The 15,493-nt window shown below is 43.7% G+C and overlaps 1 protein-coding gene across 6 annotated transcripts in view; it reads right to left on the bottom strand.

Annotated features, from left to right (window-relative positions):
- COBL (cordon-bleu WH2 repeat protein) overlaps positions 1-15,493 on the bottom strand; it is a 278,030-nt gene that overhangs the window by 130,328 nt on the left and 132,209 nt on the right. For 2 of the 6 annotated variants that reach the window (XM_058725524.1, XM_058725523.1), the window contains exon 6: positions 14,184-14,258. The exons of the other annotated variants lie outside the window; for them this stretch is intronic. In XM_058725524.1, coding sequence (XP_058581507.1) covers positions 14,184-14,258 — 75 coding nt within the window. The remainder of the gene's footprint in view (positions 1-14,183; positions 14,259-15,493) is intronic. 6 annotated transcript variants of the gene reach the window in all.

Below are 15,493 nucleotides of genomic sequence, written 5' to 3'. Positions count from 1 at the left end.
CACTTGCAGTACAGTGTGCCCGTGATCTTGGCGGTGGGGGGGAGGGGGGGTGGACACCGGGCTGGGGGCTTCTAGGCCTTTCTGTGTCTCATGCCTAAAATGGGAATTCTCAGCTGTTCCAGCTCATTCTCGAAGTCCAATCCAGCCTCCCCGGCTGGGCCTCAAGGATCTTCACCACCCACACCACAGACCTCCTTCTACGGCTGTGGTCACAAGACCCCCACGTGTCCCTCTGGCAGAGGCCCACCTGCTCTAGCCCACTGGAAGTCATCATTAGTTTGTGCTCAGAGCATTAAACTCACATATGGCTCGAGTTTCCCGGGATTCGGGTTTTGTCGTCTTTGGTGGCTCCTGGTGGCCACGGGGGACTGTCAGGTTCCCACTGCTCACGTGCTGACTCCCACGGCACAAAGGATGCCTTTTACTGGCTCGCCATTTACGTTAAAATTAGTCGACTAGGCTTTCAAATGTGCCGTTGTTGCTTTTAAGTAATGTATCACCGCTAACTTTGCTTTGTGGCTACCCGTTATTATGGCTGGTCGTTACATTCAGTCGCAAGATACGTAGCAGACTTTTCTTTTTCTTTTTTTTGAAGTAGGCTCCGTGCCCAACGTGGGGCTTGAACTCACGACCCACGTTCAAGATCAAGAGTCGCACGCTTTACCGAATGAGCCAGCCAGGTGGCCCCCTTTTTAAAAAATTTTTCTAATTTTATTATTTTTTTTTGTAGCTTTGTTAGTGATTTTATCTTTTTTATTATTTTATTATTTTTCATCATGATAACTGTACTCTTAACCCCCATCTGCTATTTCACTCACCTCTGTCCTGTCTGGTAACCATCAGTTTGTTCTCTCTAGTTAGGAGTCTGTTTCTGGTTTGCCTCCCTCCCTCCCTCCCCACCCCCCCTTCTTTCTTTCCCTTTGCTCGTCTGTTTTGTTTCTTAAATTCCACACGAGTGAGATCGTACGGTACTTGTCTTTGACTTATTTCGCTTAGCATTATACTCTCCAACTCCACCCACATCGTCGCAAAGGGCAATTTTCAAGTAACTAGAGTAAAACTAAGAGGGAATCATTCATATGTATACACAAATGTAAATGTAATCTCCCCAAATTTACTTGTGCAGGGACATTTCATCACTGAGTTGCTTTTTCTTTGGTTAATGGATATTCATAGTTCAATTTGCTTATGGAGATTTTAAAATTTAATTGAAAATGAACTTTGTTAATATTCATTCATATTTTATTACTGGAATATTTAATAATTCCACTACCAAAATCATAATGAAAAATTAACACATTGTTTATCTAGTGACAGAGAGAGAGAGAGAGAGAGCACGTGCGCATGAACAGGGGAGGGGCAGAGAGAGGGGGAGAGAGAGAATCCCAAGCAGGCTCCACCCTGTCAGAGCAGAGCCTGACTTGCAGCTCAAACCTAAGAACCGTGAGATCATGACCTGAGTTGAACCAAGAGTGGGAGCTTAAATGACTGAGCCACCCAGGCACCCTGAGAAATGAACGCATTTAATATGTGTCATTACATGAAAATTGCTGGAGATTTTGTGGTTGCCTTTGCTTTGGGCATCAGATTAAAAAAAAAAAAATCATCACCAAGACTGATGTCAAGGAGCCTCCTGCTTATGTTTTCTTCTAGGAGTTTTATGGTTTCAGGTCTTAAGTTCAAGTCTCTAATCCACTGTGAGTTAATCTGTGTGTACGTGTAAGAGAGTGGTCCAGTTTTCCCAACACTGTTTACCGAAGACACTATCTTTTTCCCATTGTATATACTTGGCTCCTCTGTAAATTAATTGACCATACGTGCATGGGTTTCTTTCTGGGCTCTTTATTCTGTGTCATTGGTCTATGCATCTGCTTTTATGCTAATGTTATACTGTATTCATTACTATAGCTTTGTAATACGGTTTGAAATCAAATACCGCGATGCCTCCAGCTTCTTTCTCAAAATTCCTTTGGCTGTTCGGGGTTTTTTGTAGTTCTCTACATATTTTATGATTATTTGTTCTATTTCTTTGAAAAATGTGATTGGAGGGGCGCCTGGGTGGCTCAGTCGGTTGAGCGTCCGACTTCAGCTCAGGTCACGATCTCGCGGTCCGTGAGTTCGAGCCACGCGTCGGGCTCTGGGTTGATGGCTCAGAGCCTGGAGCCTGCTTCCGATTCTGTGTCTCCCTCTCTCTCTGGCCCTCCCCCATTCATGCTCTGTCTCTCTCTGTCTCAAAAATAAATAAACGTTAAAAAAAATTAAAAAAAAATGTGATTGGAATCTTGATAGGGATTATAAGGAATCTGTAGATTGCTTTGGGACATTTTAATATTGACTCTTGCAATCCATGAGCATGGGATATCTATTTATTTGGGTCTTCTTCAATTTCTTTTATTAATGTCTTATAATTTTCAACATGTAGGTCTTTCACCCTCTTGGTTAAATTTATTCCTATTTTATTCTTTTTGATGCAACTGTAAATGGGGTTGTTTTCTTAATTTCTCTTCCTAGTGGTTTTTTATTAGCATATAACGTCACAGATGTCTGTATACTGATTTTGTATGCTGCAAACTTAGTGAATGTATTTATTAGTTTTAACAGTTTTTTGATGGTGTCTTTAAATTTTTCTCTACATAATACCATGTCATCTGCAAATGGTGATACTTCTTCCTTTCTAACTTGGACACCTTGTTTGTTTTGTGTGTGTGTGTGTGTTTTTTTTTTTTTTTTTTTGACAAATTGCTGTAGCTAGGACTTCCAGAACTGTGTTGAATAAAAGTGGAGTGGGGGACATCCTGGTCTTGTTCTTGATCTTAGAGGACAAGCTTCCAGCTTTTGACCATTAGGTATGATGTTAACAAGGAGTTTGTCATGCATGGTTTTTAATATGTTGAGGTGACTTCCCTCTATCCCCACTTTGTTGAGTGTTTTTTTATCATAAATGGATGTTGGCTTTTGTCATATGCTTTTTTGGCATCTATTGAGATGATCCTATAGGTTTTTTATCCTTGATTTTGTTAATGTGTTGTGTCACGTCGATTCAATAAATCGTGCTAGATGATCCCCTCAATGAATTATCAAATTCAGTTTCTTAATACTTTGTTGAGGATTTCAGCATCTATGTCCATCATGGATACTGAACTGATTATCAGGGTAATGCCGGCCTCGCAAAATGAGTTGGAAGCGTTCCCTCCTCTTCCATTTTTTGGAAGCTGGAGAAGGACAATTAATTCTACTTCGAATGTTTGGTAGAACTGACGAGTGGAGCAGTCTGGCCCTAGACTTTTGACTGGGGGGGGGGGGGTGGGATCCTCTACTATTTTAAACAACAGCCCTAAGTAGAAAGCTTGAGAAGGTGACTGGTTTCTGGCTCTCGACATGTAGCACAGGTGTGATCAGCACGTTATGCCTCACGTTCAACTGTCCCTTTTTGAGAATGACCACGGTCAGCCTCCAGATCTCATCGACCCTTTGCTCCTAACTTGCCCCTCCGTTCTGCTCTGGGATGGTCCCACAGCGTTCATCGTGCTATAGAACAAGGCCCCAGACTCAACTTCCCTCAGGGTACCTGCTGAGCGGGCAATATCCAGAGTATTATTCCCGGATTATGTGACAGGAAGTAGATATTCGCGCAGTCCATGTCTCTAACCCGGGTGCCTTAACTTCCGGTCTCCACTTCCGAAGAGTAGAATTAATCTCCCCCTCCCCATAGTGTCCCCCTCACTTGCTTTTCAGACAGCAGCCTGGGTGGTTCGCGGGGTCCTCCTGGTAAAAGGTGCCAGTCTGCTGGCTGCAGAGAGACACGTGACTCTGGCACAGAGAGCGCACAGGAAAGTATTCATCCCTCCGGGGACCGGGGTACTGCTGCTCCCTGCTAGGGGCAACGAGGGCCGACATAAGAAAGAAATGTGGGAGCCCTGGGTGACAGGTACTCAAGAGCGGCCATCATCCACAGTTCCGGTGCAAGGGAGGACATTCTAAAGGAGGCAGTAACAACTTGGGACAATTTTGTTTAAGAAAACAATGGATGGGGCGCCTGGGTGGCTGAGTTGGTTGAGCATCCGACTTCGGCTCAGGTCATGATCTCACGGTTCATGGGTTCGAGCCCCACATCGGGTTCTTTGCTGACAGCTGGGAGCCTGGAGTCTGCTTTGGATTCTGTCTCTGTCTCTCTCTGCCCCTCCCCTACTCACGCTCTGTCTCTTTCAAAAATAAATAAACACTGAAAAAAATTTAAAAAAAGAAAACAATCGATATCACTGTGACTCATCAAAAACATCAAAATAAAGTTTCTCTCTCACCCGCTTCTGCCCTAGTTCTGTCCCCCTTCCTCTTTACAGCGTCCTGATCGTCGAACAGGATGGGCCCTGGGTGGCATTAGTGTCCAGCAGGCATTTGCAAAGGGGGCCGCTGGCACCCCTCCTGGGTCATCCCAACCCCTGGCCAACACGTAGCTCAAGGGCAGAAGTAGAAACTCACAATCCCCACCACGGTCGCCGGAACTGTGGACCATCGCCTCTAGGTCTGCAATTCCCGCTACTTTCCCTTTCCAATGAGAGAAACCAGCATTTAAAATCTCTGCACAAAAATTTAGAGTGTTGGGCAACTGGGATGAGCTTTGGCACGAATAACTTTTTTTTCCTTATGCGACCTGGCTTTGCTTCAGCTAAGCGTCTGCCTTTAGTTTTATTTTTTTTTAATGTTCATTTATTTCTGATGGGGGGGGGAGAGAGAGAGAGAGAGAGAGAGAGAGAGAGAGAGAGAGAATGAGTGGGGGAGGGGCAGAGAGACAGGAAGACACAGAACCGGAAGCGGGCTCCAGGCTCTGAGCTGTCAGCAAAGAGCCTGACGCGGAGCTCGAACTCACGAGCTGCAAGATCATGACCTGCCGAAGTCGGACGCGTAACTGACTGAGCCACCCAGGCGCCCCCTAAATGTGTGCCTTTAGCATCAGACGTATAGCGTCAAACTATGTGGAAATCAATTTTCACTGGCTGCACATGAACGGTACCTGGCTTAAGATACATTAAGCAGAGAGCTCTTAAGAAAGAGCTTAACGTCATTCAGCTTTTGCTACTCCACGACTCCGCTGTGTCAACAAAACCAGGCAGCGATGGTTGCTGACTTCAGAGTCTGCTTCTCAAAGAAGGGGCAGAGTTCTGCTGCATCCCAGTCAACTGAGATGATTCGAGAGAGAAGCTGCTCACCGCCCGAGTCATAACAAATTACAAAGAGACCACGCTGAGATAGAGCACATTGTGAACGGCACAGAGCTCCGTGGAGGCAATCACAGCTGTGTATCACGAGGCTGGCCCTGGGTGTCCGTAGAAAGACAGGAGCAAGAAAATACACAACATGGGGCACCTGGGCGGCTCGGTCGGTTGAGCGTCCCACTTCGGCTCAGCTCATGATCTCATGGTTCGTGAGTTTGAGCCCCGTGTCGCACCCTGCGCTGTCAGCTTGGGATTCTCTCTCTCTCCCTTTCTCCCTGCCCCTCCCCTGCTCGTGCTCTCTCTCTCTCAAAATAAATAAACTTAAAAAAATAAATAAAAAGAGAGAAAGGTACAAAGCCATCACCATAGCTCTCTTCGAAATTGCTTTAGAACAAAACTCAGTTCTACCTCACACACCTGTGGCTCAGCCCTCAGGACATAGCTTTCTACTCGCAATTTGTGGACATTCCAAACAGGGAATTTGGGCTCTTTCCAGGCCAGGACGACAGAGTGTCAGCAGGATTCACTCTGCTTGTGAAAACACTGACCCCTAGTGGCAGCACTGACTCAACACAGTCTCCCGGCAGCGCTTGGAAGTCCTTCCTGATCCACTAGCAAGGCAGTCCTTTTTTTTTTTTTTTAAGTTTATTTATCTGTTTTGAGAGAGAGAGAGAGAGCGTGTGTGGGGAGGAGGGGGGCGAGAGGGGGAGAGAGAGAAAGAGAGAGAGAGAGAGAGAGAGAGAGAGAGAGAGAGAGAGATGGAGACAGGGAGGGAAGGAATCCCAAGCAGGCTCCTAGCTGTCATTGCAGAGCCCGACTCGGGGCTTGAACCCGCAAACCATGAGATCATGACCTGAGCCGAGGTTGGACACTTAAAAGTCCAGTAAAAGTCGCCTTTCATTAAAAAAAAAAAATCCCAGAAAACACTCCATCGGCATATAAGGCTCTTTCTCCTTTTCCAGCTTTGTACTGTTCAAACAGACCCCGGAAGAGGTGAAAGGGAAGTTTGCTGTAGGTTTAACTTCTATTTCTCATTAGGAGTGAATCTGAGCACTTTCCATTTATTTAGGCATCGCTTACACCTCTTTTTCTGCGAACTTTCTATGAATATCTCTCTTGGTCAGAAGGTCACCTTTTTTTAATGTTTGTTTATTTATTTATTTTTGAGGGGAGGGAGGGAGAGAGAGAGAGAGGTAGCAAGCCAGGGAGGGGCAGAGAGAGAGGGAGGGAGAGAATCCCAAGCCCGATATGGGTGTCCGACGCACAAACCGTGAGATCATGACCTGAGCCAGAACCAAGAGTCGGACGCTTAACTGACTAAGCCACCCAGGAGCCCCCTTTTTCTTTCTTTCGTTCTTTTTTTTTTTTTTTTTTTAATTTGAAGTAGATACACAATGTTGTATTCGTGTCATGTGTACAACATAGGGAATCAACATGTCTCTACATCATTCAATGCCCACCACGGTAAGTGTAGTGTCACATTGTACAACATTATTACAATATTATCAACTACATTCTCTGAGCTGTATTTTTCTTCCCAGTGACTGGAAGCTTGTAGCTCTTAATCCCCTTCGCTTACTTCGCCCATTCCCCCCACACTCACCCCTCTGACAACCACCAGTTTGTTCTGTTTTTATGAGTCCATTTCTGTTTGCTTTTTATTTTTTTTGATCCCATATATAACTGAATGCATAGAAAAGATGTACGACAGAATATTATTCGGCCATAGAAAAAAATGAAATCTTGCCAATTGCACTGACGTTGATGGACCTACAGGGAATCACACTAAATAAGATAAAGTCAGACAGAGAAAGACAAATGCCCTATGATTTCACTTATTTATGGTTGCCATTGCTTTTCTAAGAGCCCTGGTCCCACATTCATCATCTGGACATTTACTTTGCTTATAACATTCCCTTTCCCTCCTTCTCTCCCTCTCTTTTGTTATTCAAGAATTTAGTTTCCCTTGCAGTCCAATTCACCAGTGTTTAGGAAAGTATCCCCTACTCTCAATTTACAGATGAATTCACTCCTATTTTCTGCTAGTAACTGTATGGTTTCAATTTTTACATTTACATTTCTGATTCATTTGTTTTTTACCCTCATATTTATGGTGAAAATGTACACGATTTTATCTTTCTCTGTAGGGCTATTCAGTGATCTCAAATTCCTGAATTAATAAGATTATTTTCCTCCACTGATTTGACATGTGGCCAAATTGTATATCAATTTCTGTCTTCAACTCGCTCCAGATTTTCTACTGGGTTCCACTGAGCTACTGTGGCCAATATGACACGGTCTGAATTACAGAGGCTTAAGGAGCATTTTATTTATTTATTTTAAAAAAGTTTTTTTTAATGTTTATTTATTTTTGAGAGAGAGAGAGAGAGAGAGAGAGAGAGAGAGAGAGAGAGACAGAGTGAGAGCAGGGAAGGGGCAGAGAGAAAGGGAGACACAGAATCTGAAGCAGGCTCCAGGCTCTGAGCTGTCAGCACAGAGCCCAACTCGGGGCTCAAACCCACGGATTGGACTGCGAGATCATGATCTGAGCAGAAGTCAGACGCTTAATTGACTGAGCCACACAGGCGCCCCTTAAGAAGCATTTTAAAACTAGTTAGGCTTTTCCACCCTCCTTGCCTTTCAGAGTTATCCTGGCTAGTCATTGCTTGTTTATTTTTCCAAGTAAACTTTATAACCAATTTATTTAGCTGTATGACAAAACCCAATCAACAGAATAATGTTGAATCTTCATATTTAAGAACACGGTATGCCTTCCACGTGTACAATTCTACTTTTGTGTGCCTCTGTGGAATTTTGTAATTTTTCTTATAAACGCTTTGAACAGTTCCTATGAAGTTTTTGCCTAGGTTCTATTTATCTATATCATAAATGTATTTTCTTACGTTGCACTGAGAAAAAAACTCACACAGATTAGCAACGCCCACAACAAAATTTATGCGGCCATTCTTTGCTGTAGAAAAAGCTGTAATACTTAACTGCAGTAAGTAAAAAGGTGTGAGCGGCCAAGCCCTCCAGTGTAATTAAGTAGACTCCTTACTCAAACACAAATGTAGCTTATAGAATGTATGAAATATTGGAAGACTTTTTTTTTTTTTTAAAGAGACAGAACACGTGTGCACGTGCGCGAATGAGGGAGGGGCAGAGGGAGACAGAGAAAGAGAGAGAGAGAGAGAGAGATGGAGAGAGAGAATCTTAAGCAGGCCCCACACTCAGCACAGAGCCCGCCACAGGGCTCAATCTCACGACCATGGGATCATGACCTGAGCCAAAATCAAAAGTCAGATGCTCAACCGAGTGAGCCACCCAAGCGCTCCTAGAAGACATTATCCAATAATCTGTGGCCAAAATTGAGACCAAAATTACAGACTAATGAGTCAACGGACATTTTAAACCATTCTCAGTGGATTTAAGTCTGTTTTTTCGCAAAGCAAATGGCATTGCTGATGTGGTCAGGGCAGGTAAAAACCTGCGGAGGTTACACAACTAAAGACGAGATTGTCTTAAAAATCATTAGGTAATTTTATTCAGGGTTATTTAGACAAAGATAAGAATGGTTACAGGCACTTCTGTGGACAGGTGCCTGCGGCCGCATCTAGCTCAAGTACGGCCTCAGCTCCGGCCACGTGTAAATCCTTCCTCAAACTGGAAACCAATGAGATTTGGTTGTCTTGACAGCTGAGAGCTGATGTGCACAGAGGATTAAAATATAGCCATTAAGGGACGTCTGGGTGGCTCAACTGGTTGAGCATCGCCTCTTGATTTCAGCTCAGGTCAGGATCTCAGGGTCGTGGCATGGAGCTTTGCGCCCGACTCTGTGCTGACAGCGTGGAGCCTGCTTGGGATTCTCTCTCTCTGTCCCTCCTCCGCTTCCATGCATGTTAGCACTCTTTCTCGCTCTTAAATAGAAATACACTTTAAAAAAGGGCGATGAGATGGGGCGCCTGGGTGGCGCAGTCGGTTAAGCGTCCGGCTTCAGCCAGGTCACGATCTCGCGGTCCGTGAGTTCGAGCCCCGCGTCAGGCTCTGGGCTGATGGCTCGGAGCCTGGAGCCTGTTTCCGATTCTGTGTCTCCCTCTCTCTCTGCCCCTCCCCCGTTCATGCTCTGTCTCTCTCTGTCCCAAAAATAAATAAAAAATGTTGAAAAAAAAAAATTTTTAAAAAATAAAAAATAAAAAAGGGCGATGAGAAAGAATGAAATCTTGCCATTTGCAACAACGTAGATGGAACTAGAGGGTATCATGCTAAGTGAAATAAGTCAGTCGGAGAAAGACAGATATCATATGATTTCACTCACATGTGGAATTTAGGAAACACGACAGATGAACACAGGCGGAGGGAAGGAAAAACAAAATACAAATAGAGAGGGAGGCACTTATAAGACACTCTTAAATACAGAGAACAAACTGAGGGTAGCTGGAGGGGAAGTGGGTGGGGGGTAGGTTAAATGGTGACGGGCATTAAGAAGGACACTTTTTGGGGCCGCCTGGGTGGCTCATTCGGTTGAACATCTGACTTCACCTCAAGTCATGATCTTGAGCTTTGTGGGTTCGAGCCCCGTGTTGGGCTCTGTGCTGACAGCTCAGAGCCTGGAGCCTGCATGGGATTCTGTGTCTCCTTTTCTCTCTGTCCCTCCCCCACTTGGGCTCTGCCTCTGTCTCTCAAAAATAAATAAATGTAAAAAAAAAATTTAAAAAAAGGGCACTTTTTGGGATGAGCACTGGGTGTTCTGTGTAAGTGATGAATCACTAAATTCTACTCCTGAAGCCAAGACTAAACTGTGTTAACTTGAGTTTAAATATAAAAAAATAATTAAAAAAATTAAAATTAAGAAAAAAACCCATGACCACTAAAAGGGAAAAGTAGTATTAAATTCAGGGCATTAAACTCCTATGTTTTTAAAGTGACATGTGAGGAACTGAAACATTTCCACACATCTACTGTTAGATTCAGAAGTCATATCATTTTGTCATGGGGACACGTATTAACACATTCACTTAAATTTTAAAGTATGATGTGAGTTTTTTTTAACCCAAATTAAATTTAATTTGGCTTCTTGTTTGGAAAATAAGGGCTTGTTTTGCCAATTCGTGTACAGGGCAAATTTTCTCCATAAACCAAAGTGGCTATAAGCCCCAGATCTTGACAAAAACAGATTTAAAATTTGGGATGAGGGGCGCCTGGGTGGCTCAGTCGGTTAAACGTCCGAATTCGGCTCAGGTCATGATCTTGTGCTTTGTGAGTTCCAGCCCCGCGTCAGGCTCTGTGCTGACAGCTCAGAGCCTGGAGCCCGCTTCAGATTCTGTGTCTCCCTCTCTCTCTCTGGCCCTCCCCCGTTCATGCTCTGTCTCTCTCTGTCTCAGAAATAAATAAACATAAAGAAAAAATTTTTAATTCTTCACATATATTATTTGATGTCTACACCTGTTTCTATCACATTTGTTCCTTCAGGAAGGAAGTCTTCAAACGGTATTTTAAAAAAATGCCTACAAGGAATGAGTATAATTATTATTTGATAAGTCTGGCTAAGGTTTTCCTTATACCTCCCAGAAGTCAGTAACTCCAGGGTGATTGAGTAACAAGTCCTTTACCAGTCAAATGGCCTCCAAATCTTGTCTGTTGACAAATTTGAAAAGAACTTAATCAGGTAGAGATAAAACACCATTCGAGGGGCTCCTGGGTGGCTCAGTCAGTGAAGTGTCCAACTTTGGCTCAGGTCATGATCTCACGGTTCGTGGGTTTGAGCCCCATGTCAGCTCTGGGCCGAAAGCTCAGAGCCTGGAGCCTGCTTTGGATTCTGTGTCTCCCTCGCTCTCTGCCCCTCCCCCACTCATGTTCTGTGTCTCTCTCTCTCTCTCTCAAGAATAAATAAACATTAGGGACCCCCAGGTGGCTCAGTCGGTTAGGCGTCCGACTTCAGCTCAGGTCATGATCTCACAGTCCGTGAGTTCGAGCCTCGCATTGGGCTCTGTACTCACAGCTCAGAGCCGGGAGCCTGCTTCGGATTCTGTGTCTCCCTCGCTCTCTGCCCCTCCCCTGCTTGCGCTCTGTTTCTTTCTCAAAAATAAACAAACATTAAAAAATTAAGGAAAAAAAAGTCCATTCAAAACCATTTTCACAATAGATCACTCTGTGAATAACCCGCAGGAGCTGCAGACAGCTGAACTTTTCCTTCTTTGTAGGACTTATTTATGTAAAATGTTTTTCAAGGCTTAAGATAAAAGAGCCCCAAAATTCAATGTGGAAGCTTATCTAGATTTATCCATAAATTATGTTCATTAATGGATATATTAAGTAAATGGGAAAAAATACTTTTTGTCTTATTAAAAGGTGACATCTTTTCAAAAAAATTAACTTCTCAGGGCCACCGGGGTGGCTCAGTTGGTTGAGCGTCTGACTCTTCATTTAGCTCAGATTGTGATCTCACAGTCTGTGGGATAGAGTCCTGTGTCGGGCTCCGTGCTGAGCCAGTATGGAGCCTGTTTGGGACTCCTCTCTCTCTCTCTCTCTCTGTCTGCCCTTCTCCCCCACTCAAAATAAAAAAAAAAACTTCTAAAAAAGTGAATTTTCACGCTCAAAAATTATATATCAAAAGTCATAACATATTTATACTGTTTTTATTTATTTGCAGCTGTAATGTGAACTTAATCTGTCAGAATGTTTTTCTACTTAAAGCTTTATGATCACGTGAAATTTAAAAGAATCCAATTTCGATAGACGTTTTTATCTTCCATTTCATTTAAGCCTTTATAAAAGACCTTTAAGCATAAAATATATATTGACTAGAACAGAATATTACATGGGGACTGGCAGAACGGAAAAGGAAAATAATGCAAAATTTCTTATCGTTGTAGAAGGGTTTGCCCACATAATTTTAAAATGTGATGGTAAAGCATATCTTTATTAGATATACTTTAAATGTCAGTATTTATAACATACTATGAATTCTTTTCCTTCAAGTATTTAAAATCCTGAAAAAAAGGTTTGGGGCACCTGGGTAGCTCAGTTAGTTAAGCTTCTGACTTGGGCTCAGGTCATGATCTCACAGTCCGTGAGTTCGAGCCTCGCATTGGGCTCTGTACTCACAGCTCAGAGCCGGGAGCCTGCTTCGGATTCTGTGTCTCCCTCGCTCTCTGCCCCTCCCTTGCTTGCGCTCTGTTTCTTTCTCAAAAATAAACAAACATTAAAAAATTAAGGAAAAAAAAGTCCATTCAAAACCATTTTCACAATAGATCACTCTGTGAATAACCCGCAGGAGCTGCAGACAGCTGAACTTTTCCTTCTTTGTAGGACTTATTTATGTAAAATGTTTTTCAAGGCTTAAGATAAAAGAGCCCCAAAATTCAATGTGGAAGCTTATCTAGATTTATCCATAAATTATGTTCATTAATGGATATATTAAATAAATGGGAAAAAATACTTTTTGTCTTATTAAAAGGTGACATCTTTTCAAAAAAATTAACTTCTCAGGGCCACCGGGGTGGCTCAGTTGGTTGAGCGTCTGACTCTTCATTTAGCTCAGATTGTGATCTCACAGTCTGTGGGATAGAGTCCTGTGTCGGGCTCCGTGCTGAGCCAGTATGGAGCCTGTTTGGGACTCCTCTCTCTCTCTCTCTCTCTGTCTGCCCTTCTCCCCCACTCAAAATAAAAAAAAAACTTCTAAAAAAGTGAATTTTCACGCTCAAAAATTATATATCAAAAGTCATAACATATTTATACTGTTTTTATTTATTTGCAGCTGTAATGTGAACTTAATCTGTCAGAATGTTTTTCTACTTAAAGCTTTATGATCACGTGAAATTTAAAAGAATCCAATTTCGATAGACGTTTTTATCTTCCATTTCATTTAAGCCTTTATAAAAGACCTTTAAGCATAAAATATATATTGACTAGAACAGAATATTACATGGGGACTGGCAGAACGGAAAAGGAAAATAATGCAAAATTTCTTATCGTTGTAGAAGGGTTTGCCCACATAATTTTAAAATGTGATGGTAAAGCATATCTTTATTAGATATACTTTAAATGTCAGTATTTATAACATACTATGAATTCTTTTCCTTCAAGTATTTAAAATCCTGAAAAAAAGGTTTGGGGCACCTGGGTAGCTCAGTTAGTTAAGCTTCTGACTTGGGCTCAGGTCATGATCTCGTCATCTGTGGGTTTGAGCCCCACGTCAAGCTCTATGCTGACAGCTCGGAGCCTGGAGCCCGCTTCAGATCCTGTGTCTCCCTCTCTCTCTGTACCTCCCTGCTTGCACTCTGTCTCTCTGTCTCTTTCTCTCTCTCAAAAATAAGTAAACGTGAAAAAAAATGTTTTAATTATGAAGAAAAGTTTTACACGCCAACTTTGAAACATGAGGGCACAGGTAGTTTTAACAAATCCTTTCGGGGCACCTGGGTGGGTCAGTGAGTTAAGTGTCGGACTCTTGATCTTGGCTCAGGTCATGACCGCATGGTTCGTGAGTTCAAGCCCCACATCGGGCTCCGTGAGAATAGTGGGGATCCCGCCTGTGATTCTCTCTCTCCCCGCCTCTCTCTCCCCTGTCTCTCTCTCTCAAAATAAAACTAAAAAAATAAATACATAAAACTTGAATAAATTTCCCTTCAAAGCGTAGTTGAGGAGTTTGGGAACTGGTGGATTCAGGGTGGGAAAGAGGGCCAGGTGGCCCCCAAACCATCAGCTCCTCCTGAGTGTACAGGAGTGAGTCCGGAGGGCGTAAGTTCAGTCCTTCTAAGCAAGGATCCTCCTGACCGTGCTGACTGGTACCTGCTCCAGGCGTAGCATGGGCAGGTAAACGAGTAGCCCATGTGCAGCTTTGTGCATTTATCCAGACTGAAAGCACAAAAACCTAACAACCAAACGAATCTAGGATTCCATTTTTAGAAGGTTCCTTGAAGCAGCGAGAAGCACGCCCGGTTAGCAAGAAGCCCCTGCAGGGTTAGTACTCACATTCGATCCCATTCCCAAAGCTGACCGTGACAGGTCCCCATCGCCGTCCAGCCCGCACCGCCCGATCTGCTCCGCCTGGAACACAGACATGCGTCAGGTCATCTCCAGGTCAAAGGTCAAGCAAGCCCAGGTCGAAAGTCATCCTCAGCGATTACTGCAGCCAAAGATACCAGCGTGGTCCTCAAGGCAGCAGACTCTAGATGGGAATCCTGGGGCTCGTCCCTCCGCTCAGGAACCCAGAAGCCCCTAACCGAAGTGCTCACTGATCTGAAAACTGGTTGTGAAATCCATGACTCACGGGGAGGCATTTTCTTTTTGCATTTTCCCAAAAGCATATTGTCCGCTTGGAAAACGCACAAGAAGAAAACAGTAGTTAGTGCATCTGGGCCGAATGAGTGGGCTCTGAAAACCAATTAAGTAACGAGTGTTGGCTGGGGCTTTCTAAATCTGCTCAGTGAGTGCAGCAGAAATAATTCACCGAACATCTCACTCTCCACAAAAGATAAGCAATCATGGTATCTCGCTCCATCGTGAAGAACGACGTTTCACATTGATGGTTCACTGGCCACCGGCTACAGAATCACAGGGCGCAGCAGGAGATACAGCTCCTGACACCCCCCCTCCCCCATGAGAATCTCTGGGGAGAAGACCCAAGAATCCAATTGTTAGGCGAGGTCTTAGGGTGATTCTTAGGTACTTTTTCAGAACCGCTGGGTTACAAGAATAAATAGTGTCCAGGTAGTAGAAAATTACCATGTTTTAAAATGAAACCCCCAAGTTTAAAATACCAAAAATGAAAATACCAAAGTCTTATTTTTATTTTTTGAGAGGAGCATGAGTCGGGGGGGGGGGCAGGGAGAGAGGGGAACAGAGGATCCCAGGCGGGCTCTGGGCTGACAGCATTTAAGCCCAACATGGGGCTCAAACTCATGAACCGTGAGATCCTGACCCGAGCTGAAGTCAGACGTTCAACCGACTGAGCCACCCAGGGGCCCCTAAGATACCAAAGCTTTATAATAAGGAGAGATATGCACCCTCAGCTGCTTCAGCCAAAATGCTATCCCTTAAGTATATCCTTGTTGAGACTACACACACACACACACACACACACACACACACACACGTATATATTTTTTTGCTTTTAAGGAGATACTGCAAAGACCTATGTTAGCTTCAAATTGCCTTGGCATTTCTCCATTCTCATTGTTCTGTTCTCTTGAGATGTGTGCAGACTATCTGGCATCGTAACATTTTAGGAAACACTTAATGATTTTGCCCGGGGCGCCTGGATGGCTCAGTCGGTTAAGCGT

Source organism: Neofelis nebulosa, chromosome 4 (genome assembly GCF_028018385.1).
Source record: "Neofelis nebulosa isolate mNeoNeb1 chromosome 4, mNeoNeb1.pri, whole genome shotgun sequence".
In the NCBI taxonomy this organism is placed as follows: domain Eukaryota; kingdom Metazoa; phylum Chordata; class Mammalia; order Carnivora; family Felidae; genus Neofelis; species Neofelis nebulosa.
Note: the sequence above shows the minus strand (reverse complement) of the source record. Positions and strands in the feature narration are given on the sequence as shown.